This window comes from Monodelphis domestica, chromosome 8 (genome assembly GCF_027887165.1).
Source record: "Monodelphis domestica isolate mMonDom1 chromosome 8, mMonDom1.pri, whole genome shotgun sequence".
Classification (NCBI taxonomy): Eukaryota; Metazoa; Chordata; class Mammalia; order Didelphimorphia; family Didelphidae; genus Monodelphis; species Monodelphis domestica.
The window spans coordinates 11575965-11601749 of NC_077234.1; the positions used below are offsets into that span (position 1 = coordinate 11575965).

At 51.8% G+C, this 25785-nt stretch overlaps 1 protein-coding gene across 6 annotated transcripts; it reads right to left on the reverse strand.

Moving 5' to 3' along the window:
- Window positions 1–1242: 1242 nt before the first annotated feature.
- LOC100021695 (allantoinase, mitochondrial-like) lies at window positions 1243–24991 on the reverse strand. Of its 6 annotated transcripts, none has more exons than XM_007502395.2 (12): window positions 24923–24991; window positions 23371–23528; window positions 17791–17942; window positions 13940–14054; window positions 13569–13715; window positions 10736–10799; window positions 10276–10369; window positions 8386–8572; window positions 7434–7572; window positions 5217–5389; window positions 4183–4215; window positions 1243–2523 (listed from the first exon to the last, which is right to left on the reverse strand). In XM_007502395.2, exons 2-12 carry the CDS (start codon window positions 23515–23517, stop codon window positions 2398–2400), a joined length of 1377 nt encoding a protein of 458 aa, XP_007502457.2. In that variant the 5' UTR covers window positions 23518–23528; window positions 24923–24991; the 3' UTR covers window positions 1243–2397. The 6 variants fall into 6 exon arrangements, 4 of the variants coding, with proteins under 4 accessions (XP_007502457.2, XP_056664168.1, XP_056664170.1 ...); XM_056808190.1 differs by having other exon boundaries at window positions 4084–4215; XR_472123.2 differs by lacking the exons at window positions 1243–2523; window positions 4183–4215 and adding an exon at window positions 6414–6484 and having other exon boundaries at window positions 5252–5389.
- Window positions 24992–25785: the final 794 nt, after the last annotated feature.

Here is a 25785-nt window from a genome sequence, read left to right on the forward strand (position 1 = left end):
ATTTCATGAATGGGAGACCGAGGTTGCAAAGGAGCAAAGGCCATTGAGCTGGAATTGGAACTCGTGTTAACCACATCATGAGAGATGATGCCCTATTTCTGACTGTGGCAATGAGTGGAAGCCATCTTTCATCCTGAGCTGAGGAGAACCCCAGAGGATGTCATCTGTCCTGCCCATTTTATGGATGAGGAAAGTGAGGCTCGGGGAAGTAATGGGTTGGTGTGAGGCAGTCTGGCTCTTTTGGACCTTCACATCCTGCCTCGCCAGTTTGGTTTCCTCCTTCTAGATGGAGAGGCTGGAGGAGAGGCCTCCCGGGGTCCTTCCTAGGCAGCTCCAGATCCTCGGATCCTTCTTCCTCTGACATGTTGTGCAGAGACCAAGGTCGTGGGTGTGGATGGAGAAACAGTGACCTCTAGCGGCACAGGAGAGGCACCTGTGTAGTGTCTACTTGGAGACTGGAGGATGTCTTCAGGGCACCCTACTGGACTTTTCTGTCTCTTCCTCCCCCCCCCCCCCCAGCCCCGCACGTGGTACGTCATAAATGCTGGCTGCGTGACTGGATCCAATGACGTCATGCCAGGCACAGTCAGGGCCCCAGAAAGGCCACTGTTATTGTGACTGTTACTGGGATTCTCTGTTCTCAGATCTCCCGGGCAATCAGCCCCTCCTATGAGATGCTCAAAGCCTCAGGGCGGGCAGGGGCCCTCCCCAATCCCAGCTCCTCCAAGATGGCGGGACCCCTCCAAAGCCTATTGGTTCCAGGACGATGGGCTTCCTGACTCAAGGAGAACTTGGGGATGTTTTGTTTTTATTGAGCATTTTATTCCCAAACACGGGGCTGTTTCTTGGCGACCAGGTCGAATATACCAGCCCCTGGTAGTCTATTGGGGTATTTATTTTTAAAAATGGAAACTGAGGAAAAGGCAACGGTCCGGGTACCTGGCTTCAAAGAGCTGCCAATCTAGGTGGGAAATAGTAGTACAGTTTATTCACAACCAAAAGGGAATGAAGAAGATAGCTAGTTCTTCCTCTTTCTTTTACAGTTGAGGAAACTGAGGCCGAGGGAACCTGGGTAGCTTGCCTAAGGTCACCTGGGAAGGAAGCTTCAGAGGAGCAATTTGAACCAATATGCTCTGCCTGCAAAGTGACTTTCCTTTCCCCATGAGTTCTGGTGGCCTTGGCCCGACTCCACCATTCCCCCATCACCCTTTTAGAAGCTATGATATTTCAGAGGAAATACTCTTCTCTTCTTTATCTCAAGTAAGTATTTATTGGGGAAAACAGGAAAGGTGGAGGATGGAGGTAAGAGGGTTGGAGGTTTCCCTATTATCTACAGTGAGTCTTAGGTTGGAGGATATTGAGAGAAATGGCAATTCAGTCACTACCATGAAACAGAGGAAGTCAGAGAGAGATATGGACTCTTGTCCTTCTTCTTCTGCCTTCAAATCAGCCAGACCACCTCCAGCTTGATTATCCCAAGGCCCAGAGATAAACCCAGCTTCTTCCTTCAAAGTTACCACCATCAGCCAAGAAGCCCAGAAATCAGTCAGCAGCTGGCTCTTGCCTTCCACCGTTTCCCGGTCACAATCCAAATGGAATCTTCCTTTGATGGACAGCTGATCAATCTCCAGCTTCTTGTCTGGCTGCATGACATATAATTTCTCTCTTCTCCACAGGGGGCTCACAGGTGGTGTGAGGGTTGCAGTTTGGGCACTCGGTCTCTAAAAAGTTCACCATCACTGCTCTAGACCCAATAACACATCTGGTGGCCCCTAGATCTTAAATTACATTCTGAGAAGTTTTTGAATTTATCTATCAAACTGGCTGCTTCATCTTTCCTCTGTCTTGAAAAGCATTTCCACTGTTCCCTTCTTCTGTCAAGTTCTGCTGAGTACTGTTGGGTTTTTAAGACCCTTCCTCTCTGACTTAGTAACAACTCTAAGCCAGAAGGGCAAGGGCTAGGCAAGTGAGTTTAAGTGACTTGCCCAGGTCATGTAGCTAGGAAGAATCTGAGGCCAGATTTGAACTCAGGCCCTCCTGACCCCAGGTCCAGTGTTTTATCCATTGAGCCACCTAAGCTGCTCCTTGTGTCCAGTATTGTTGAGAAGTTGAGTCTTGGCCCCCTGCTTTTTTCTTCCATTAATCCACTCCAATACAATGCAATAAGCATTTATTGCCAATTGTATCACAATCAAATGATACAAAGACAAAAATGTAATTGTGTTTGCCATTCTTCTGGGGAATGAGGACTAAGGTGTACATAGATAATTAAGTAAAAAATATATACAAAGTAAATACAAAGTAACATTTGGGGTGGGGGACTTCCTGTAGGAGGTGCCACCTGAGCTGAAGCTTGAAAACAGCTAGAAGAGGAAGATGAGCTTTTCCCTGGGTAGATCATTTCACCAGAAGCAGATTCCCTTGTGGTACTGGTGAAAATTCCCCATTCAGATAAACCAGGTTGCCATGGACAACAGTAGCAAAAACCTCTCCATGAAGGCGAAAGCCTAGATAGGGCGTCAGCTGTGATTGAAACAAGAAGACAAATCATTCTCTGCCTGTAGGTTTTCCAGCCAGCCCTCATTTCAAAGGGATGCTCTTAGAGACAGTCCTAATCCCTGGATTTTCTGTCAGGTCGGGGTGGTGAGTCCTTAAAGGGAGACCAAGAATCAAGGGACCCCAGAGGTCAGCGATTCCTGGAGAATACTCGGGATTGATGAAGCTGAGCTCCTGCTTTTAGAGCCAGACCTCCTGAGGACCACAAAGGGGAATGACTTGCCCAAGGCCATTACCAACTGCTGGCAGAACAGGGACTGTTGCCTAATCCAGAGCAAGGCTGTATCCCTGCTTTGAATCACTCAGCCTCCACTGAAGAGAACCTTGGACAGGATAGAGGGAGAGATGCCCGGCTCTTTCCTCTCCTCTCCTCTCCTCTCCTCTCCTCTCCTCTCCTCTCCTCTCCTCTCCTCTCCTCTCCTCTCCTCTCCTCTCCTCTCCTCTCCTCTCTTCTCCTCTCCAGGGTTCCCAATTCTCATTCCCCCATTGATGAAATGTACTTTTCAAAGTATCATCCTTAGAAGGCAGACTCCATAAGGGCTGAAGACAATTTGCTTTTGCTTTCTACACAAAGCACTTAGAACAGTAACTGGCCCATACCGAGCTCTTAATAAATGTTTGTTGACTGACACTCATGTCTGTCACTCACTGTCCTTATAGGAACTCTCTAAGGAAGTACATTTAAAAAGATCACTTCATAAATATGGAAGCGGATGAGATGGGATAGATGGTTCAGAGCAAAGCTGGGTAGAGTCCATAGGCCAGAATTCCAAGGGGCAAAAGAAATAGAGAGCTGCCTGAGACTCCAGAGGTGAGTCAGAGTATCCATCCAGGCCTGGGAGATGCCCTCTCCCTGGGGAGACCCACCTGGGTGGGAGGGATGACTCCTGGGTGTCACTTTGTGAAGGTGATTCTACAAAGGAAGGTGATCAGGATGGTGGGAGGCCTGGAAGCCAGGTCACAGGGGAATTGGTTGGGGAAATGGGGAAATGGGAAAATATTTAGCTTGGTAAAGAGACTTGGAGATGGTGGTGGAGGTCAGTCATGTGAAAGAGGGATTAGACTAGTTCTATTTAGCCCTAGACAGTAGAGTAGGAATAGAAGGTGGTTTGCCAAGAAACTGATGTTGGCTAGAAGGAAGAAAACAACATCCTAATGATTTGAACTTCCTCAGAGTGGAACAGGATGCTCTGGGAGGCAGGCAAGTCCCCCTCCCTGGAGACCTTCAAGCAAAGGCATGTACAGCCAGTGTATGTGTATGTGTGTGTGTGTGTGTGTGTGTGTGTGTGTGTGTGTGTGTGTGTGTGTGTGTGTGTGAATTGTGAATACAGAGGGCTCTTGCTCAGGTACAGGCTGGATTAGATGGTCTCAGAATTCCCTCCCAACTCTCAGATTCTATGATCCAACATTTCAAGCATGACTGTGCAAGACGGTGAGAGGCCCTTCTGTGTCCCTTCCCATGAGTCTGTGGTAATTGGAAGACAATCTCTCCCTCCTTTCCCAGCAGAGGCAGCCCTTAGAGCCTACCTCACCCAGTGCTCCATGTGGAGGGAGGGGGGGAGAGGGACCCCTTCCAGCCTGCCCTAAGGAGACGTGTGGTCTGAAGGGGACGGCAGACGCCCATACCTTGTTTTTGTGCTGAATCATGCTTTCTTTGACCTGAAATGAAAGGAACCGTTATCTGGGCGAGAATCGGCTACTTTTTCCATCTATACCTGGTAGAGAAGTGGGGTTCAGGGAGGGAGGCTTTGAATATTATTGTCAGGAGCTCGGCCCGCCAGAGGCAAAGGAAGGAGGGTCTGGTCAGATGTGAGTACCCAGAGCTTTCTCTTCTGCCCTAGATCTACCCTTCTATCAGCCCCTATACAGCTCCTACCTGGAGGTCCCACCAACACTCCCTATTCAATTTGATCAAAACTGAACTTAGGGGTTATGAGCCGGGTGGCTCAGTGGATGGAGAGCCAGGCCCTGAGACAGGAGGTCCTGGGTTCAAATCTGGCCTTGGACACTTCTTAGCTGCGTGACCCTGGGCAAGTCGCTTCACCCCCCATTGCCTATCCCTTACCACTCTTCTGCCTTGGAACCCATACACGTTATTGATTCTAAGATGGAAGATGAGGGTTTACAAAAGAACTGAACGAATAGCACCAGCTGGGTGGTTCAGTGAACAGAGAACCAGTCTAGAGATGGGGGTCCTGGGTTCAAATCTGACCTCAGACACTTTTTAGCTATGTGACCCTGGTCAAGTCACTTGATCCCCCTTGCCTAGCTCTTAATCCCCCTCACCACTCCTTTGACTTGGAACCAAACACACAGGACTGATCTTAAAATGGAAGACGACAGTTTAGAAGTCTGAGCTCCCCGTTCTTTGCCCCCAACACTTCTTCCTCCTTCTGACTTCCCTACTTCTACCAGTAGTGTTCTGGGGGTTTAATGGCCACGTGTCCCCTAGCCAGTGCCCGGCCTGACTGCACCTTGCTCCCATAGTTCCTGAAGGGCAGCAGCTTTCTCTTCAAGTTTCCTCCGGCCCAACGGAAACTTGACTTCCCCAAGCGGCCTCCAACCTTCAGCCTTTCCCCTATTCCGCTTGGCCCGCCGGGGTTCTTTGTCCTCTGAGCTCCCGCAGCCCTTCTTCCCCGCCTGTGCGGCGCCTTCCTTACCTCAAACTCCTTCTCTGGGTCCCAGATCACCAGGTCAGCGTCTTGCCCCGGACACAAGGCTCCCTTCTGCGCCGCGAGGCCGCTCAGTTTGGCCGGGTTCTTGCACATAAATCGGACCACGTCATGAAGGGAAAACCCTCTGCGCCGTGCGGAGGTCCAGAAGAGAGGGAGAACTGCGCACAGACGGGAGGGGCCCCAGGCGTGAGGGTCTGCCCGGCCGGGTCCCTGCACACAACGCGGACCAACGTGCTTGGCCCGGCGAAAGCTTTCCTGGCCCTCCTCGGGCGGACCCAGTGAAGCCGACCCCTCAGGAGAGCTCGCTACCGCGTGCTTCGCTGTACACCGTGATGGCAACCCTCAGCGAGCTTCCATTGCTTTGGGAAGTTGTCAGGGGATGCCGCGTGCAAACAAGTGGGCGCCAAATGACAGAAGGCAATCAAGGGGGAGGGGCTAATCACTGGGGGGTGTATTATGCAAACAAGTGGGCGCCAAATGACAGAAGGCAATCAAGGGGGAGGGGCTAATCACTGGCTTTCTCAGGAGGGGCTGCTTTGAGGGCAGCTCGGGATTGTGGGAGGTCAGGATGGGCCCCCTGTTGGGGGGAGCTCAGGGAGCCCCAAATGGTTCAGGATCTTTGCTTTCAGAAGCAGAACTGAGGCCTTTCCTGTCACTGTTTACTGCTGAGGTTTTTCACGGATTTCTGCTGGTGCCAGCGTCACCCAGGGTGACATTCAGCCTTGCAAAGGTGAGCCCAGAAGTCCGATCCACCAAATGGGAATCTGGAGCTGAATCTGGGTCACTGGCAGAGGCTGCCTGGCATGTGCCAGTGTTCCCCTTGGCATCTGGAGCAGGGCGCTCGGGCTGCCGCTGTCATGGGGAAGGCATAGCAGAAAGCAGCTGCCCAGAAGCCCGAAGCTGGGTGAGGTTGGTTAACCCCCTCCATCCTAGGCACACGGGTCTCTGTGTAAAAGGCAGCCGAATGCAGGGCTCCCCCATTCTGCATTGCCCCATTTCACAGGTGGGCAAACAGAGGCACAAAGTCACCCCCAGGTCTCATCGTGCCTCTGCGCCTTTGCCTGCTTCTCCCCACTCAGTGGTCAGCCTGGCCTCCCCTAGTTCAGGCCCTCATCCCCCAGACATTGTATCGGCCTCCTCACTGGGCCCCGGCCTCAAGCCCTCCTAATTCACCCTCCTCACCTCCCATCCTGGCTCTCTAGGACGGGACAAAACCTTCCGTCTGGGACTCCATCATAGAGTTCAAACGCCTCCTTTTATGTGGGAGAGAACAAAGAAGCCTAAAGAAGGCGCCTGAGGGGGCAGCCGGGTGACGCAGGAGATTGAGAGTCGGCGTGGAGACAGAAAGTCCTGGGTGCCAATCTGGCCTCGGATGCTCACTGCCGAGCTGGGTGACCCTGGACAAGTCACTCGACTCTCTTCTGTTCTGGAACCAAGACACAGCATTGGTTCTGAGATGGAACGAGAGGCTGAGAGGGCTGAGGCTGGCCGAGCCTGGCACCCACCTCTGAGGACCAGCCGAGGGTTCCCTCCCCTTCCAGAGGGGGAGAAGCCTGTGTCTAGGGTCCCCCTGCTCCACGCTGCGGCGCCTCCGCCGAGCTCCTCCAAGGACAGGCTATGCGGCCGGCATTTCAACATCCCTCCCAGGGCCGGGGGATCCCCAGAAGGGCCGGCATCTACCAGCAGCCCATTGGACCCACCCGGAGGCTTTGACCTGCCGGGAAGCAACGTTCCTTTGGTGACAGGCAGCAGGGAGCAAAGCATTATGGGAATACGGAGGGAGAAAGGGAGAGGATTTGGAACTGCCTTTAGCCAGAGAAGTTCAAAGCTGGAATGAATGAATGGATGGATGGATGGATGGATGAGGCACTTTTATGCACCTATTGTGCGCAGTGTGCTTTGGAAGGGGCTTCACCACTCCGGGAAGCACCAGAATAATAATGATGAACGTAATTAATAATAGCTGGGTAAACGCATCCTCCGGATCCTCTGGGAGAGGCAACGGGCCCCAAGGATGGTCAATGCGCTTGTTATTCCTTCCTTTTATCGAGGCGGAATCTGGGTCTGGAGAGGCCAAGTGCCTTGCCGAGAGCCCGGAGGCGAGGGAGGCAGAATTCACACTTGGATCTTCCTGGCCCTGAGTCAGGCCAGGCAGGTTCCTTGGCTTCCTGCCAGGAGAGACGCCTCCTGAGGCCTTCTTACCTAACTGCAGAGAGGAGATGCCTCCCCAAGCCTGGAGGAAGTCGCCACTTTCCAAGTGCTTCAGGTCCGCGGTGCAGGGCGAGTGGTCTGAGATGACCAGGTCGATGTCCCCCTCCTGGAGGGCCCTCCACAGCTGGTCCTGTAAGGAAGGACGAGGCGGGATTGAAGCCCTGCAGGGGGCGCTCTTGGGCAGTAAGGGACAGGCGGCCGGCCGGCTGGGTGGCCACACTGTCTGGTCTCCCTTCCTGGGATAATGGCCCCAAACAGGGCAATGCTGACCGCTGAGCCAGACCCCAGGAGCCTGGAGAAGGAGGGCAGCCCGTCGCCCAACTGTACCAGGGTTCGGCCGTTCACAGAAAAGGCGGGCTCATTTCTAGCATTTGTTTCTACAGCGTTCGGAGCTTCACAAAGCATTTTCCATGTTACCTCATTAATAGAGAATCTATTCGCTCCCAGGATGGAGGCTTGAGCAAGCGTGGGGAAGCAGCACTCATATGAGAGGAGAAAATATTCAGTATTAGAACAGGCATTAATAGGGGGTGGCTAGTAGGCTCAGTGGATGGAGAGTCAGGTCTGGAGACAGGAGGTCCTGGGTTCAAATGTGACCTCAGACACTTCCCCGCTGTGTGACCCTGGGTAGGTCACTTAGCCCCATTGCCTTGCCCTTATTGCACTTCTACCTTGGGACTAATGCACAGTACTGATTCTAAGACTTGGGAAAAGTTGGGAGTTGGGAAAAGTTGGGAAAGTTGGGAAAAAAAGTTGGGAAAAGAAGGAAGAAAAGGCACTCAGAGATGGCAGCGTGTTCTTAGGAGAGAAACGGAGAACCAGGGAGGCCTGAGGGCATCATGACCCCAGAGACAGGCTTGTGAACCTCCAACATTAAGGGGACGGGAGATGAGGAGCTCCCTTCACAACAGTCACCTCATCCCCACAGCCGCCTGCCAGTCACCTGGTTACACTTGCTCCGGATCGGAGGGCAGCACTTGTACTGGGTGCCTCCGGGGGGCACGTGCTGGGCAGCCAAGGAGAGGTAGTGGTGGGTGGTCTCCACGGTGAGGGGCGCCCCCTTCTGCCTGGCCTCCCTGATGATGGGCAGGGCTTGTGCCGTGGAGAGGTGGACAATGTGGCATCTCACCCTGTCAGTGAAGGGAAGAGAGGGTGGGAGAGGCCGTCTGTCCTTCCCCCCCCCCCCCCCAATGCCAGGAAAGAAGGAGCAAGAGCTGGGCTTGCCAGCAGAGGACCTGGCGGGAAGCTGCCTCCATCCTTCTCCCCTGGCGTGGGGGCTGCTTTCACCCTTGTGTTTGGGTCTCCAGTGCCTGGGGCAGAGCAGCTACGAGGTGGCACCGTGCCAAGCACTCAAGCCCCGACTGGAGATAATGCCAGAGGGAGGCACCGAGCAGCCGTTTACTAAATAGTGGTCCATCGACTGCCTGATCGGCCATAGCAAGTGGAATCCGGGAGGGGTCCAAGCAGCAGGACTGCGGCTGCCCTCAAGGGTCCAGGGATGGACTTCCTGCCATTGGCGGTGCCGGGGGGTAGGGGGGCTTTAGCAGAGCACCCGACATCTCTGGGCTGCAGCATCCTTATCTAGAGAGCAGAACGGGTGGACTCGCCCTATTTCTAATAACCCTTCAGTTCCCGTCTCTGAGCCTTTCTGGTGCTACCCAAGGTAGGGTCGGAGTCATCGAATGGAGGCTCCTTCCCCAGCTGGTCATTTCTTTCTTCCGTCCCTTCTTGGCTGGGGAGAGGAAAAGAAAAGGAAGCCAAGAGCTTCCTCTCTCCTTAGCCTGGCAGTGCTCATTGCCAACTGGCCCACAATGGCTCCACCGGGAGGGGATCGGCCGTGGATCACTTATGCCTTAACGGACTCCGCAGCGGATTGTCGTCCTGCATCCCCGGGCTGGGAGCAGCTCCCTGAGGAGGGGTCAAGCCCGATTCGCTCTCTCGGCTCAGACCGACAAGCCCCCCTCCAGGAGCTCACGGAGGCAAAGGAGACCTCTGTCTTCTGGCCTCCCGGCACAGCCACAATGACAGCTGCTGTCAGACTTCAAGGCCTCCCTCGGACCCGGGACCTCAGAATGAAGCCCGGCTGCCTTGTTCACAAGCTTGGCCAGGCCAGGAGGACGGGCTGGGGAGAGCCGTGTCTAAACAGAGTGTCTCCTAGAGCATTGCCGAGGGCAGCCCGCTCTGCTCTGGGAGACGGACCGGGAGAAGCTTTTCCTTGAACCCGGCCCGTCTGACTGTGCTAGTCCAGCCAAGGCAGACAAGCCCTTCCGCTATTCCGGATAATTGTCCCCCCCCCCCCCCCTGGACCGAACAGCTCGGCCTCCTCCGGCCAGTCCTCCTCCGGTCTGGGCTGGGCAGGCACGCGTCTCCTGCACAGCCTCCCTGCTCCATCCCGGGGTCTCACAGCCTGCCAGGCGGGTGAAGGCGCTCATCGACAGATCTCTCCGGGACAGGTTTAGGGTGATGGAAGAGAAGCCAGGCCGGGTCGGGCCAGGCCGGGCCTCCTTCTTCAACGCTTTAGGTAATATTCTAAATGAAGGCCGCTTGGATTTTTGTCTTGTTTATCAAGGAAAAATAAAACCACCCAAAAGATTAAAAAGAAAAGGAAGCCGGAGAGGCGACCAGATAAAGGGGAGGAGAGAGAGGCCGGACGGCCAAAGATGGGAGACGGATCCCAGCCAAGGGGGCATTTGAGACTCATGAGGCCATCAGGGGGCCACAACCCCCCCTCCCCTGGGATCTCGCCAGGCGGACTATAAGCCTTGAGTGCGCCCCTGCTCTGCTCTCCTCTCCCCTGGCTGCGCTCTGCCCTCAAGCCCCTTCCCTGGCTTACTTGTACTGGAGGCAGAGCTCGCTGACCGTCCGGATGGCCTCGACCTCCATGACGTCTGGGTGGGATGCCAGGAACGTGCTGTACTGGGAAGGTTCTGCACGCAGAGGAGGGAGGGACGGACGGTCACGTCACCCAGACCGAGCACCCCGGGGTCCTGAGTCTCAGGGATGCTTTGGGAGCCCATAGATGGACAAAGGATGGGCCATTTGTGTGGCACCTTCACGGCCCCTCCGTCCACAGAACTCGAGGGCCGCCAGAAACGTTTCTTGGCACGGGGAGGCAGGGTGGCGTGGGGGGGAGGGGGCTGGATTCAGAGTCACGGGCACCAAATAAAACGGGGCCTCCGACGTCCATCAAGGAAATGAGGACGGCAAAATGGGCTCGAATAGGAAGACTCAGAGTCAGGCTGCTGACGGCGTACAATACAAGAGGTTAGAACCAAAGGTTCAGCGTAGCCTACCTCCTCCTCCTCCTCCTCCTCCTCCTCCGGACTTCTCCGCATCCACGTCCTCCTCGGCGTGGAACTGCAGAAAAGAAGCCAGGCGAGAAGAGAGATCAAAGCGGGCTCTGGTGTCCCTGTGCGCACTCGGCATTTGTCTTTGTCGGGGGTCCTTGAACGTTAGGGCAGAAAGAGGCCGGCAGTCCTGTCTGATTCTCAGCCACCCCGTTTGGGGTTTTCTTGGCAGACATACGGGAGCCGTTTGCCAGTTCCTTCTCTGGCTCATTTATCAGATGAGGAAACTGAGGCAAACAATGACGTGACTTGTCTGGGAGTCACACAGCCAGGAAGTGTCTGAGGATGGATTTGAACTTCTGGCGCGGCACTCTATCCACCGGACCACCTAGACCTCACACTTCATCTAATGGAAATCCATCATTCTGTAGCTGAGGAGACAACAGACAAGAGACTCGCTCAAGGGCATAAGAATCCTAAGGCAGGTCTTTTAACACCTACCCGGTGATCTTGTCACCATGCTCTGGCACCTTCCCTCCAAGATTCTTTTCCAGATTTAGAGACAGTGAAGGGGTACAGTGGTTAAAGTGCCAGGAAGACCTGAGTTCAAATCCAGCCTCAGACACTTACTGTGTGGCCTCCAGCAACAAACTTAGCCTCTGTTTAACTCAATTTTCTCATGTGAAAAGGGAGATAATAATGCAACTCCGTCCCGGGGGGGGGGGGGGGGGGGAGGGAAGAATCACAACCCAAAAGATCTCAACAGGTGAGAATGATGAACTGAGTCTCATAAGAAACAAATGTGGTAAGTCTTGAACTTGGGTTCAGAGCTCAGCTTCCTAAAGCAAAAAAAAAAAAAGGGTGGCCAGTTAGCATTCTGGTGAAAAAAGAACCTGGAGCATTGGTCAACCCCAAATTCAGGGTGAGTCAGCAATGGGACATGGGCACACAATACATAGGAAAAAGCGGATCTTCTCTCTCTCCTCTGTGTGTCTCTCTGTCTTTCTCTCCTTTTCTCTCTCTCTGTCTCTCTCTCTCTATCTGTCTATCTTTCCTTTTCTCTCGGTCTCTGTCTCTCCTCAGACAGAAAGGTCTGTCTATCTATCTGTCTTTCTTTCCTTTTCTCTCTGTCTGTCTCTGTCTCTTTCTCTCTGTCCCTCTGCCTCTGTCTGTGTCTCTGTCTCCTTTTCTCTCTGTCTCTCTCCTCTCTGTCTATCTTTCTCTCTCTTTTTCTCTCTGTCTCTGTCTGTTTCTCCTCTCTTTCTGTCTCTGTCAGTCTCTCTGTCTCTTTGCTTCTGTCAGTCTGTGTGTCTCTCTGTCTCTCTCTCCTTTTCTCTCTGTCTCTCTTTCCCTCTGTCTCTCCCTCTCTCTATCTGTCTTTCTCTCCTTTTCTCTCTGTCTCTGACTCTCTCTCTCTCTGCTTCTATCTGTCTGTGTGTCTCTCTGTCTGTCTCCTTTTTCTGTCTCTTGTCTCTCTGTCTTTCTGTGTCTCTCTATCTCTTTCTCTCTCTCTCTCTCTCAGTCTCTGTCTCCCCTTCTCTGTCTCCCCCTCTCTGTGTGTCTGTGTCTCTGTGTCTCTGTGTCTGTCTCTGTGTCTGTCTCTGTCTCTGTCTCTCTGTCTCTCTCTCTCTGTCTCTCTCTCTGTCTCTCTCTCTCTCTCTGTCTCTCTCTCTGTCTCTCTCTCTGTCTCTCTGTCTCTCTCTCTCTCTCTCTCTCTCTCTCTCTCCAGAGAAAGAGGATGGTCACAGTCCCAATTTCTTCTACCCCAGCCAAATCGTAAGTGGAGAAATTGTGTCCAATTATGGGGCCACCATGAAGAAAGGCCTTTACAAAGAGAAGAGTGCCCAAGGAAGGTTGATCAGCAAGGCCTTGAGTTCATTCCATAGGAGGCTGAAGGTCCTCCAAGGGGACCCAGTGGTCATGTATCGGCATCTGAAGGGCTATGACTGGAGGCCTGATTGGGTTTATTCTCCTTCTCCCAGATGGCAGAACCATGACCAGGGGGTGGATGTTGCCAAGAGGCCATATTGGGCTCGATGGCAGGAAGACTTTGCTAACGATGAGAGCTGTTGCCCCAGGAGCTCCTCATCCCAGAGGTCTCCAAGGAAAGTCCGGATGACCCCACTTGGTGGCGATGCATCCTGGGGATTCTCAGTCAAGCCACAGTGAGATGAGACCACTCTAGATCTCCCGTGGTAGCTTGTCCATCCTAGCGTGTGAACTGAATACAAATTTGTCCCCCTTGTTCCTTTTTAAAAGGAAAGTTGTGAAAATCCATTTGGGCCTCAGCCTCACCTTCGAGTGGGCTAAGAACAAGCATCGGGGCTGCCTGGCATTCTGGAAGATGCTTCCCCTTGTCCTGGGAGACTCCCAGAAGGCCTGGGATGAGCCTGAGGTTGTCTGTCCAACCACAGAGACCAGAAAAAGGACTAAGGACACGGCGTGGCCTTTGGCTAGTGAACAGAGACACAAAGACTTGGCCAGGCAAAGGCCCAGGTGCCTCCGTGCCCTTGCTCTCTCCAGTTGCTTCCACTGTCTAACGAATGATCGCCAGGGAGCGTGCAGACCCCAGAGGATTTGTTTCCTGCACGAGCTGGGAGAGGAACTTGACCCGGGTCTCCGTGGACGCTGGGGATTCTCTGAGAGGGAGACTTCAACCCATTCAGATGGGCATTTTCTCTGAAGCTACAGCCTCAGAGAATTGCCCAGAGAAAAGGAAGATTAGGGCAGCAGGCAGAGCAGTGGAAAGAACACTGGGCCTGGAGTCAGGAAGACTCCTGGATGGAGGCGCCCGCCTGAGGAGGGAGCTCTCAGCATGCTCTCCACGGGCGACACTGACCAGAAGGACGCAGTCTGTCCCCTGCAGCTCCCTCATGGCTGAGTGCACATCCTGGGCGCCAACACTGGGGAATTCCTCCACTCCGCTGTCGATCAGGAAACACTTAAATCCGGGCACGCCAGCCTTCATCATGGGTTTGAGTTCAGCCTAAAAGAGACAGAACAGGAAAGCCTCAAGACCTCTCCTTCCGGGAGACCAAGTGCAGATGGCATGCGGGGGGGGGGGGGGGGTAGGCGAAAGCAGGAGAACCCGAGTCACAGCCCCCCCCCCCCCAGACTTTGTTCTTAGCAGCTCTGGGCACGGAAAGTACATTCTACATTCCAGGATTGCTTCTGGAGCTTCTGGGAGAGTAAAGAGGGGGCGTCACTCACCGTGTTTCCGGGGATCAGGCCTCCCCAGAAGGCCACATCCACGTGGCATTGGCTTCTGGCTGCCTGGAGCTTGGTGTAGAGATTGGCCAAGGTGGTGGTTGGAGGCTGGCAGTTCCTAGAGAGGCAGAAGAGAGGAGTCACTTGTGCTTCCTCCTGGGCAGCGCTAAGGAAGATCCCCCCAAACCCCCCAAGGCCTGGGAGCCAATCGTCAGTGTGGGGAACACATGGGTGGCTCTTGGTGCCCTCTGGAGGCTCGAACAGCTCTGTAGAATGCTTTGGGAGTGGAAGAGAAGAGAGGGCGGGTGAGCAGCAAGTAAAGGTCACAGAATGTCCCCACTGCTGGACAGGGCCAGCCTGGGTCCTCTGGTCCTCCAAGGACTCACTGGTGTGAAGTTTAGCTAATAAAATGTTATTATTCATATACATTTTGTTATATATTTTATGTATAACAGAATATATATTATATTACATAAAATTCTATAAAGTATTTAAAATAATGTTATTATTTATATCGATTATGTTATATATTATATATAAGATAATGTATATTATATTATTTATATACAATATAAAAATAATGTTATTATTTCTATAAAATGATATTTGAAAAGTTTAGCTAATAACAAAGCAAATGTTCCCTTGGGTAGGACAACATGGCGCCACGCAATGAGAGTGGACGCTGGAATCAGACTCCCTGGGAGAACTTAGGGTCATTAACGGGCTGAACTTGGTCACGTCCGCCTCCCGGTCTCGGTTCCCTCCTCTGTAAAGTCAGCGAATGGCCTCGCTGGTCTCTGAACTCGCCCTGTGTTCCTCCGCGAGGACTCCTGAGCGGCGGAAAACCGGAATCCACCAGGAGAGGGCGGTGTTGGCTCACGTGTCATTCCAGACAGCCCCGGGAAGAGTCCCTTTCTGGGATGGGTGTGGTACGGCCGGACCAAATAGCCCGTGGGAAGGAGCTGCAGTTAGCCCGGGGGACCACCTTGGCCGGAGCGTGGCCGGAGGTCCGCAGAGCTCGGCGGCCTCTAATTTGAAAGGGGCGTGGCTGGGGTCGTCTTTAGGAGGCTCAATTCAGCTCAGCGCTCGGGGGGATCCTCCTTGTGTCCGCCCCCCCCCACCCTCCCCAAGGCAAATAGTTCCCAGAGAGCCCCGCTTGGGAGGGAAGCCCCCTCCCCCTAGGGACGCCGAACGGTCGCGGTGGGGAAAATGGAATTAGACTGCAGGATCCGTCTGCCTGTGGAGACGAGGAGGAGGCTGGGAGGTTCGGAAGGCCGTCACGGAGAAGAGGGCAGATCTCCGCGGGTTTGGCCTCCGCGGGAGAGCCGGTGCGAAGGAGGGAGCGCTGGGCGGGATGGCAGAGAGCTCTCCAGGTGCCGGAAAGGGGAGCGAGCGGGCTTGGGGAGGTCTGAGGTCTCCAGCCCTGGAGGGCTTCGAGCAGGGCTGCTGGGGCTGGGGATGCCTGGTCCAGGGGGAGTCGGCCTAGATGACCTCCGCATCCCCACAGGGAAGCTATTCAAGTCTTCCACGATGGGGGGGGGGGGGGGGGGGAGGGGGCTTTAGTACCAAAAGAGCGATGGCTGCTTCTTGGAAATGTTGTAGGAGAGACCGAGGCAGCCAGAGGAGCCTGGGAGACTGCAGTTCGAGTCCTGCCTCGTGATCTGGGCAAATCCCTGCCCACCTCCCAGACTCAGGCTCCTCCTCTGTAAAATGGGCACCATGAAGCTAACCGCCGGCCTTCTTCACAGGGCGGAGGTGAAAGTCTACGGAAATCAGTGAAGCGTGAGCCGGCCTCTGCCAGGGAAGCCCCTGCCCCATGCTGAGACTTGGGGGGGGGGGCAGGAAGGAAAGCTCAGATGCTGAATAAAGGCGGCCTGGAAACGGGGCTTTATGCGCAAGGACCTCCCTTCAAGCAAGGCTAGGAGCAGTTAAAGGTGGGGAGCCCTCAGGACACGAGGGGGTGGGCGCACCAGAAACAGCTTCTTGTCTGTTTGTGAATTAAATTCTGGGGTGTCCACCGTGGGGAGCGGCGCGATGGACACATTAGCATTGCTCTCCACGAGGGTCTATCTGGAGGCGGCTGCCACAGAGCCCCTCTGCGGGATTTGCACCCAGCACCCCACAAGCCCCAGAGATGAGACTGGATGAGCAGGACCGCCAATCATTTTGAAGGAGGAAAGGATCCCGTTCGCACTTCTGTGCCTGGGCATGAAATACACCCTGAAACCAGCGCCAGAGCCCCTCCTTCACCTAATTATTCTTGCTAAGTAGATGCTAAGCTCAGCTGCTGCTCAGAAGCCGAGGCAGTCAGCATTCTCGGTTTCTCCCTCCTGGCACTGGATTCTGGCAGAGCTCCGGCCTGACTTGAGGCAGGGGTCTGGGGCATTCTTTTTAACGGAGAGCCCCTGGCCAGGGGGGTATCTTGCCCCTGGAATACTACAAAGAGGGCCTCTGGAGGCCAGCTAGTCCATTCTCTCCAGTTTATTCTGGAGGAAACCAGGGGCCTTGGAAGTGAAATAATTTACACCCAAAGATGAAAAGGGGAAGCTACGTGGCAGAGTGGATGGAGCTCTGAGCCTGGAATCTGGAACACAGCCTTAATCACTTAGGTCAAGTCATTTCACCTTAAAAAACCTCAGTTTCCTCATCTGTAGAATAAAATAAAAAATGATTCCAGTATCTTAACTGTGTTACCCTGGACAAGTCCCTTACCCCTGTTTGCCTCAGTTTCCTCATCTGCACAATGAGCTGGAAAGGGAATGAAAAACTATTCTAGCATATTTGCCAAGAAAATCCCAGATGGGGTCATGAAGAGTCTGACATGACTCAACAACAACACAAGTAATAAATGTCAGAAGTGAGATTCGAATTGAATTCTTCTGATCCTAGTCAGTGTTTTTCCTTTTTCTCATTGTACCACCATTAGAGTTCCAGCCCCCTCCACCCCCAAAGCCTGGGCTCTGTGATCACCTCAGTTGTCTGGATGGTGAAGACACTGTGACCATCAGCCATGACCTCATCTCATCCAGCTAAAATAATATGCCATCGATGTGACCTTTTATAGATTTCCATGAACAACAATAAAGTGGAGCTCAGTACCTGGCACAGAGTAGCTGCTTAATCAATCCCTGTTGACTTTGACAGTCTAAAGTTTACCTCAAAAGCCCCAAAGGTAGCTCCTCTGAGTATCATTTATCTCTATTTCACAGATGGGGAAACTGAGGCTTAGAGTGTTGAAGTGACTTAGAACCATTGATGTAAATCTGGAAGGGGCCTTGGAAGCCTTCTGGTCTGACACTCATCCTCTCAATAGATGAAGCAACTCAAGCCCAGGAAGGTAAAATGATTTCCTCGTGGTCTCACCTTCTAGGCTAGAGAGTCCTCTGGATTCTGTGCCACATTTTTTGCCCCCCCCCCCATGCTGTCCTTAGTTTTCTAAGAGACAGTGTGGAGCAATGGAAAGTGTTCAAGATGTGGAACCTGAGCAAGTGGCTCTGCTACTCACTCCTTTGACAAGTCACTTAAATTTTCTCTGGGAAATGGAATGAGGTAACAGCTATAAAAGTGCGACCAAATGCTAGTTATTATTGCCGTGATTATTTCCGATTCCTTATCTGCCAAGTGAAGTCTAGGCCAGATGATGTCCAAGGTCCCTATATGGAAAGGACTTTTGAAGTTGCATAAAACTATTCAATGCTGGTAAATGCAATGCAAGTAGGTAGACTTATCTTCCCATGAACCATTTGTGGGACTCTTTAGGGTCGTGTTTTAGCCAGGAGACTCGAACCCCAGCCCTCCCTCCTTTCATCCATCCCCCTTTCCCAGCATCCTCTCCCCTGCCCAGTATACTGTACAGTGGCATGTCCACCAGGGTGGTGATGCCTCCAGCTGCTGCCGCCCTGGTGGCCGAGTGGAATCCCTCCCAGGCTGTGCGTCCTGGCTCGTTGATGTGTACGTGAGAGTCTACGATGCCAGGCATGACCACCAAGTGGCCAACATCGAGCACCTGGAGAGATTTGGAAAAGAGAGAAAAGAAAGCGGAGTGAGGGACAGTCTCCCGACCAAAGCTTGGAGTCCCTCCAAGATCTAAAGGCTACCTGGGAGTCTGAGCAAGAAGCACCATCCTGGGAATCTGGGTCAGTGGAGGCTGGGTGAACTGGCATGGCATCTATGTGATGGTCTCCTTAAAGGGCCTCAAGAAAGTGGGCTCCTCTCCATGAATGAACTTTGGAAGAGCCTTTGTATGTGTGTGTGCGCGCGCGCACCAACTCTTGCACAGATAGTAAAGCTCCAGGATGTTCAACCCTGGGCTATATTTCCAGGAACAAACCAGGCTGTGGCTGGTCCTAATCTGCCCAAATACAGAACAAAAAGAAATTGTCTTCTGGGCAGAGCCGGAGCCCCACTGAAGAGCAGTGGCCAAATGAATCCTGGCTCCTGGGAACTGTCCTTGGTGGGCACCGGTGGAAGAAGAAAGGAAATCCTAGAACTTACCCAAAATGAGCCTCGCTTTTAGAAGTTTTGGCACTCTAACCTTCTGGTTTATATCATTTGGTGACTACTCACCCCTAACTAATAGAGCAGAACCCCAGGACTAGGCATGCACACACGCACACACACATGCACACACGCACACACACACACACAGATACACACGATGAGGCCTGGCAATGCAATAAAAACTAAACTAATTCCCGGGATCCTAGATTTCGAGCTGCCCGGTAAGTTGGGGTCATCTAGTCCAACCCTTTCGTTTTACCAACACATTCAACCAAGATCACAAAGATGGAAACTGAAGCCTCACAAGTCCAACCCAACTCAACCGACTCCAAATTGAATATTCTTTTGCCTTTATTCCTTTTCCTAAACAATTCATTATGAATTTAAGCAATCTTTGCTATTTCCTTATACAAAGAACAACAACAACAAAGAGGATCCTCCATGAAACCCTGAGTCTCAGTCATGGACAGCTCCTTTTTAATGCTATATTAATTTAACCATTGCTTGTCTCTGCCCTTCTCAGCGTTTGGTGTTGCTGTGCCATTCATGCCCTTTCCTCCAATGTCTTCCCCCCCCTTCCCGCCCCAGCCACCTGTCCATCAGAGAATGATGCCTAGATGTGATTGGTGGCCTGTGGCCAGTTGAGGGTTGGTTCTTGTTTTGGAGTGTGGAATCCAGTGGAATCCAGGCCAATTTCTTGCCTTCAGGTTTGGTTAAATAGGTTGTGCTACAAGAATAAGGGCAATAATACTAAAAAAAATGGGCACTCTCCAGTACTTTAACACTTCCCAAGTACTTTATATGCTTCTTTGATGTAAGAGAGCATGCTAGAAGCATTTTTATAAAAGCATCTTCCTGCTCACGGTCACATCTAAGGTACATTTTCTTTACAAATGAAGACCTGAAGCTCCCATGGGCTGAGGGTAGTGGCTCTAGTGGAAAGGGCTCTGGGCCAAGAGCTCAGAATTCAAATCCATACATTAAGTCCCTGGATAAGTCCTGCTGCCTCTTTGGGGTCCAAATTTCTCATTTGTAGGATAAGAAATGGCCTTCCCGATCCCTTCTGGCTCTAGTCTAGACAAGGTCTGATCAAGGCAGAGGACAAAGGGAATCTCAACTCCCTGTCCCAGACACTCTTCCCTCCAAGCGTTGAACTTAAGAGTTAGGAAGACCCAAGTTCAAATTTTGTCGAGAACACTTTCTGGCTATATGACCCTACTAAAGGAGGGCAGTCGCCGCTATTGTTGAAAGGCTCACAAGAGAAAATGTTTTTGTGAACCCCAAAGGGCTATAATGTTATAAAGGGCTCTAATCTTTCTGACCCAGTGGTACCTTGGACAAAAGCTAGTACTCTCCATATGATCTGACCTGCGCAGAGGGCAGTGGGACTTTGATCACTTCCTTATTCCCTAGGGTACGCCAGGGCCAGCTCACATCAGCTCTAAGAGCCAATCGTTAAATTTTCAGTATGATCATTGACAACTTTGACATCAGCAAAACTACAAACCAAGACTTAATTTATGGTTTGTTCATCCCCTAGACTAAGAAAGTCGTGTAGAAAATGTTAATAATACAGATTTGACTGAAAAGTGAGAGAGGAGCCAGTGGTTAAACTTTTACTTAAAGCCTCTCCCAATGGTGCAGCCCATTGTTACACTGGTTTTCTTTTTGGATGCCACAAAACTTTGTGGACTCCTATTCAGCCGGTGGTCTTCTGAACCTCTTTTTCTAAATGTGTGTTTTGAAGTGGACCTAAGCCCTGGGAGACTCCATCTCCCTGGACCCTCTACTGCAACTTCCTTTGACTCCTCCCACTTCCTTTGTGGGAGGTGTCAGAGGGAGAATAAAAGAGGAGAGAAGCTGGGTTTTGGTGCCTTTTTCCCTAACCTAGGTGGAGAGCTTTGATCCCTGCCTCACGTCTGGAGATCTAGCTTTTCCTGGCTTCTCTAAACTTCCCCTTCCCTACCCTAAATGAATCTAGCTAACTTTCCCTAGAGTCTAGCCTGATTTATTCTGCTCCCTAGCCTACTAGGAAGAACCCTGGTCAATTTTCCTACGGCACAGGTTGGAACCCTGACACCTTCCTTCCCATCCTTTCCCTACGTTTTCCTGATCATCATTTCTGGAGAGCTAGTAGGAGCATACCAATGTCCTCTTCATGCACTTGTGAGTTTTGTTTTTGGAACCTGAGTGTGTCGTTACATTTAGGTCTTTTGCCCATTTCCGGGTACAATTTAGGCATTTAGGGCATAATTGCTGATTGATTGGTTTCATCTTATTCATTTCAGCTCATTGTTCTAGCCCCCATGGTGGTAGACCTATGGCACACATGCTAGCTGGGAGCCTTCTCTGTGGGCATGTGCACTTTTGCCCCAGCTCAGAGTTTGCCAGAATTACTAGAAAGTCAAAGGGATGTGGGGCCAGTCTGCTCCCTCCCCCCTCTCCACAGACCAGAAAGGCCAGAGGACATTTCTCACATCACCTGCTCCTCTAAGAGGTTCAGCGTCACTGCTCTAGCCTCTCAAGATCTTTTTGGATCCTGACTCTATCATCCAATGTGTGAGCTGCTCTTCCCACTTTGTGCCATCTACATAGCTAAAAAAGCATTCTCTCAACTGTGACTTTAGACAAGTCATTGATAATAAGGCTGAGCACAGGGGGCATCAAGACATGGAAACCTTCCAAGAGGCATTCACTTAGTCCCATATCCACTTGTTTCACCTATCCTTTCCTTTTCCATGAGAACAGACTTTGCCCAAAGCTTGGCTAAAATATGGGCAAACTTCATAGCATCCCCTTGATCTCCCCAATTGGTATCTGTGTCCAAAGAGCAAATAAAAGTCATTTGGCATGATCTGGTCTTGATGAAGCCTGGCTCACTCCTTGTGATTACTATTTCCTTTTCTGGATGTTCACCCACCACCCTTTTAATAACGCCTTCTAGAATTTCACCCAAAGGCAACATCAAGTCTGTGGACCAATAGTTTGTAGACTCCATTTTCTTTCCTTGCCCCAAAATTGTGAGACTGTCTCCCCTCTCTAAACCTGTGTTACCACCCAGCTCAGTAATTAGGTTTTTCAGGACCTGAGGTCAGAGTTCAGTTGGACCAGGTGACCTGAAGCCATCAAGGACAGCTGGATGCTTTCCTACTCTCTATTTATCTTGTCTGCCAGCTCTCTATTAGCTGTTTTGTTATGTTTTGCTAGGTCGTCTGTAGTCCAAAGAGCATCTTTCTTGGCAGTTAAGACAGAAATGGGAGCAGGGTGGATCTGCCCCATTGTGTGTGGCTTGCTTTGGATAGGGAGCCAGTCAACAGCAGATACTGATAAAGTATAACCAAATATGATCCTTAACTAGGGCAGACTGATAGCCTGGCATGAGATAAAACTCTGATTTGGCTCAGTCCAACCCATGAGCTGGACTTACGATGCTTTGGCACCAGCCCGAGCGTGTCCTCAAGTCCTCTCTCTGAACTCTGCCCATCAATAGCAAGAGCAGTCGCTCAAGTACACAGCTTTGTGGTTAAGGGTGCATCTTCCAGAGAAGTTGCTTGGTGGGTGCTGCTCTTATCCTCGGGGTGGATGCTTTCCTTACAGATCTTTTGATCTATGTCAAAGCAATGCTCACTTTGAGTGGGAGTCAATAAGCATTTATTAAACACCTTCTATGTTCTGGGCACTGCGTAAGCACTAGAGATGCAAACAGAGACACCAAATGCACCCTACCCTCAAAGAGCTTGCAGTCTAATGGGGGAGACTACGTGCAAACAAATACATACAAAGCTGGCTCTTTACAAAGGGTAGCTGGAGGGGGCAGCATTTTTATATTTTGCCACAATGTCCAATTAAGGCTTATGAAGACAGCCAAAATAGTAGAGCCACTCTCTCCCAGCTTGCCTGTGCATGGTTAGAATCCCAGAATCTCTGAGCTGGAAGGTATCCATCCATCCATCAACCAATCAAAAAAGGGCTGTGGGTGCCTGCACTGTACCAGACATTGGGGGTGAGCAATCCTTCTACAAGACACCCAGCCTGGGGCTCCTTCCTGATTCTTTTTTTAACCCCTTACCTTCCATCTTAGAATCAATACTGTGTACTGGTTCTAAGGCAGAAGAGTGGTCAGGGCTAGGCAATGGGGGTTAAGTGACTTGCCTAGGATCACACAGCTGGGAAGTGTCTGAGGTCAGATTTGAACCCAGGACCTCCCATCTCTGGGCCTGGCTCTCCATCCACTGAATTACCTAGCTGTCCCCTCGTTCACTTTTCCAGAACTCCAGTTAGGGACAGCCCAGTGCCTCCCAGGGCAACCTATTCTCCTCCAGGGTTGGGAGGAAGATTCTCCCTGACCCTGAACCTGCATGTGTCTCTGCAGCTTGTACCACTGGTTCTCAGGTCTCGCCTGTGGGGCCAAGCAATAAGTCCATTCTCGGGTGGTAGCTAATGGACAGAAGTACATGAAACTCTCAGCTGTCCAATGTCCCAGACCTCTAAACCCATTACCAGGAAAGGGGGGGGCAGGTCTCACTCCTCAAATGTTTCCTTGGGCCCACGTGATGGGTTAGGGCAAAGGAGGAGTGCCACGTGGCATGCAAGGTGCATGAGGGGCTGCCCATGGGGGCAAGAGAGCAGGTGGGCAAGCCTGAGGGGTCTGGAAGGGAAGAGGAGGCCTCCCGGGCAGTTGTGCTGGGAAAGCAGAGGGGAAAGTGGCTGACCCTTCAGTTCTGCAGATCTGAGCAGACAGTTCTGGCTCGCCCATGAGGCTCTCCCCTTGAAAGTGGCTGCCCTTATTCCCAGTCGGAATAGTTCTCTTTGCCAGTTTTCCGGACAAAGCCCAGGAGGCACCCCTTGCACACATGCTTGCACACGTTTGTGCTGTGCAGACTTGTCAGTGCCTGCCTCGCTCGGCATGAAGGCCAGGCTGCCCTCGTACTTGCCTTCTCCCCCTGGCTCAGAACCGTGCTGCCAATGGGCAGAATCTCAGCAATTTGGCCCCGGTCGATGATGATCTCTGCTGGGATGATGGCATCGTCCATCACCACCCGGCTGCTCCTGATCACCGTGACCTGGGAACCCGCCTCCATTCCAGATGGTCCTTAGAGAGATGAGGAACAGAAGGGGAGAAAATGCTGTCAAGACCTTAGAGGAGCGCCCCATGGTCCCTCTGTCCACTCAAGTCAGCTGGCCGGGGAATAAACTTAAAGTCACTCTAGAAATTGTTTTCTGCCCTCGGGGAACATTGAGAGGGCTCTTTAGGACTTCCCAAGCCCTTTGCATCTACGATCTCCTATGAGCCTGGCCATAAAGCTGGGAGGTAAGTACTATTCTTTTTTTAATGAAGAGGAAACTGAGGCAGAAGAGGGGAAGTGACTTGCCCAGGGACTGAGGTAGGATTCAAACTCAAGGCTCGCTGCCTTTTAGTCCACCTTTTTATTTAGTATATTTTGTATATATATATATATATATATATATATATATATATATATATATATATATATATATATACTATTTAGTATAGCTTGCTGTCTAAGGAGGTGGTTGCTGGTTGTTTAGAGGGGAGAGATGTGGGCATGGGGAGGTGTCCTGGCACCAGCTAAAGCCTGTGTCTTCTCCTCCCATTCTGATGCCCAATCAAAGGTTTAGAAAGTCCTTGGTTGGGAGCCCCGAGTCAGATGCACAATGAAGTTCCTTTAGTCCAGACCACAACTACTGAGCTTCCCAGCCCTTTCCTTGCCCTATTGCCTTGCACTTGGGGCAGAAAAGCAGCTCACAAACTCCTGACGGATTAGAAGTGGCACAGCTGGCTGGCTCGGGGGATGGAGAGCTGTCCCTGGTGTTAGGAGGCTCTGAGTTCAATTCTGCCTCCAAACTGGTAGGGAGCGCTTGATGGTGTAACACTAAGGGTTTACAAATAGGGTGGGCTTGCCAGTGTTTTGTTATGAATGGGTCTGCCCAGCTGGCAGCTGGAAAGAGGGGAGATGCCTGGAGCCTGGTTAGCTCTGATGAGCCCTCCCCAGCCCTAGCTGTGCCATGATAACTAGGAAATGAGGCACGATGGGAAAAGGCAAGCAGCAGCCCAGGACGGAGGATTTGTGACTTGGCCAGGGTGCTGCGAGTCAGGACAGGTGGCGTTTCTGTAGGGCACTGAGCTTTCCAAAGTGCTTTTCTCAGCCCCGGCAAGTAGGCAGTTGGAGTTGGGAGCTTTTCCTTTGGCTCAAATCAGTGTTTTCATTGACATGAGTGGGGAAGGGGGCAAACTTCGCAGAGGCAAAATAGCAGTAATAGTGGGAAGCCTCAGAGGTCATCTAATCTAACCCTACCATTTTACAGAGGGGGAAACTGAGTCTCAGAAATGGGGGAGGTCCTCAGGTTTAGAGAAGGTGAAGTTTTCTTCCCCACCTTAAGAATGAGAGTTCTAACCACTGGGCATCCTTGAAAGGCTGGCTCTGCCTGACTCCCTCTCCCAGAGAATGTTTGCTCAGCACTCACCTCTCCCGGCTCCTTGGACTGCTCAGCTGCTGCCTCTGGCTCCCACTTCCCCCACTTCCCTCCTTCCCTGGCTTTCCCCTTCCTTTTATGTGAAATCAAGCCCCTCCCCCACCTGCCTCCCGGTTCCGGCGTGGGTGGGATTTTCTGGCATTTCCCAGAGGAGCTTCACCCTAACAGAGCTTTCACCTGGCACCCTGGGCACAGCTTTGAGCCCCTGCCCTGCTCCTTCTCCCTCCTGGCTAACAAAGCTAGGAGGAAAGACAAACAGTATTGGGGGATTGTTTTAGATCCGGCTCCTGGCCTTATGGACAGCTCCATTGTATTTGTAAGACATTGAGCCTGAGCCTCCCTTTCCCTCTCGGTGGAGTAACTTGGGGAGCTGGACTGCTCAGAACCCAGGAGGAATGTTTTCTAAGCCTAGGAACCTGTTAGGAGATCTTAGGCAAGTCACCAGCCCTTTCTGAGCCCCAGCTTCCTCCTATGTGAGAAGGAGGGAATGGATGAGATCATTTTCAGGTTCCTTTCAGCTGTAAAGCCTATGATTTTTATGATTTGATTCCTTGGCTCCAGGAAGCCTTTGCTACCACCCCAGATCCCACAAAAATGCTTACTTTAGCCTTAGGAGTCAATTCCCTCATTTACAGAGCAGGAAACTGAGGTACAGATGGGCATCACAACATCAGAGATTTAGGCCAACTCCATTTTATTTTTAAATTCAAATTCTCTCCCTCTTACCTTTCCTTCTTTCCCTTCCCACCCCTCACCCCCAGTGCTAAAGCAAGAAAAACAAAACTGCTTCATACAGGTATAGTTGAGCCAAACAAACCTCCTCATTGGCCATTTGACAGAAGAGAAAATCGAGG

Coding starts and splice junctions, on each gene's coding strand:
- LOC100021695 (XM_056808190.1), bottom strand. CDS start 23,517: ATGGAGGCGGGTTCCCAGGTCACGGTGATCAGGAGCAGCCGGGTGGTG. Junction 10,370..10,735: donor AGGAGGAGGAGGAGGAGGAG/GTAGGCTACGCT, acceptor CTCTGCGTGCAG/AACCTTCCCAGTACAGCACG. Junction 2,524..4,083: donor CACATGGAGCACTGGGTGAG/GTAGGCTCTAAG, acceptor TTTCAATCACAG/CTGACGCCCTATCTAGGCTT.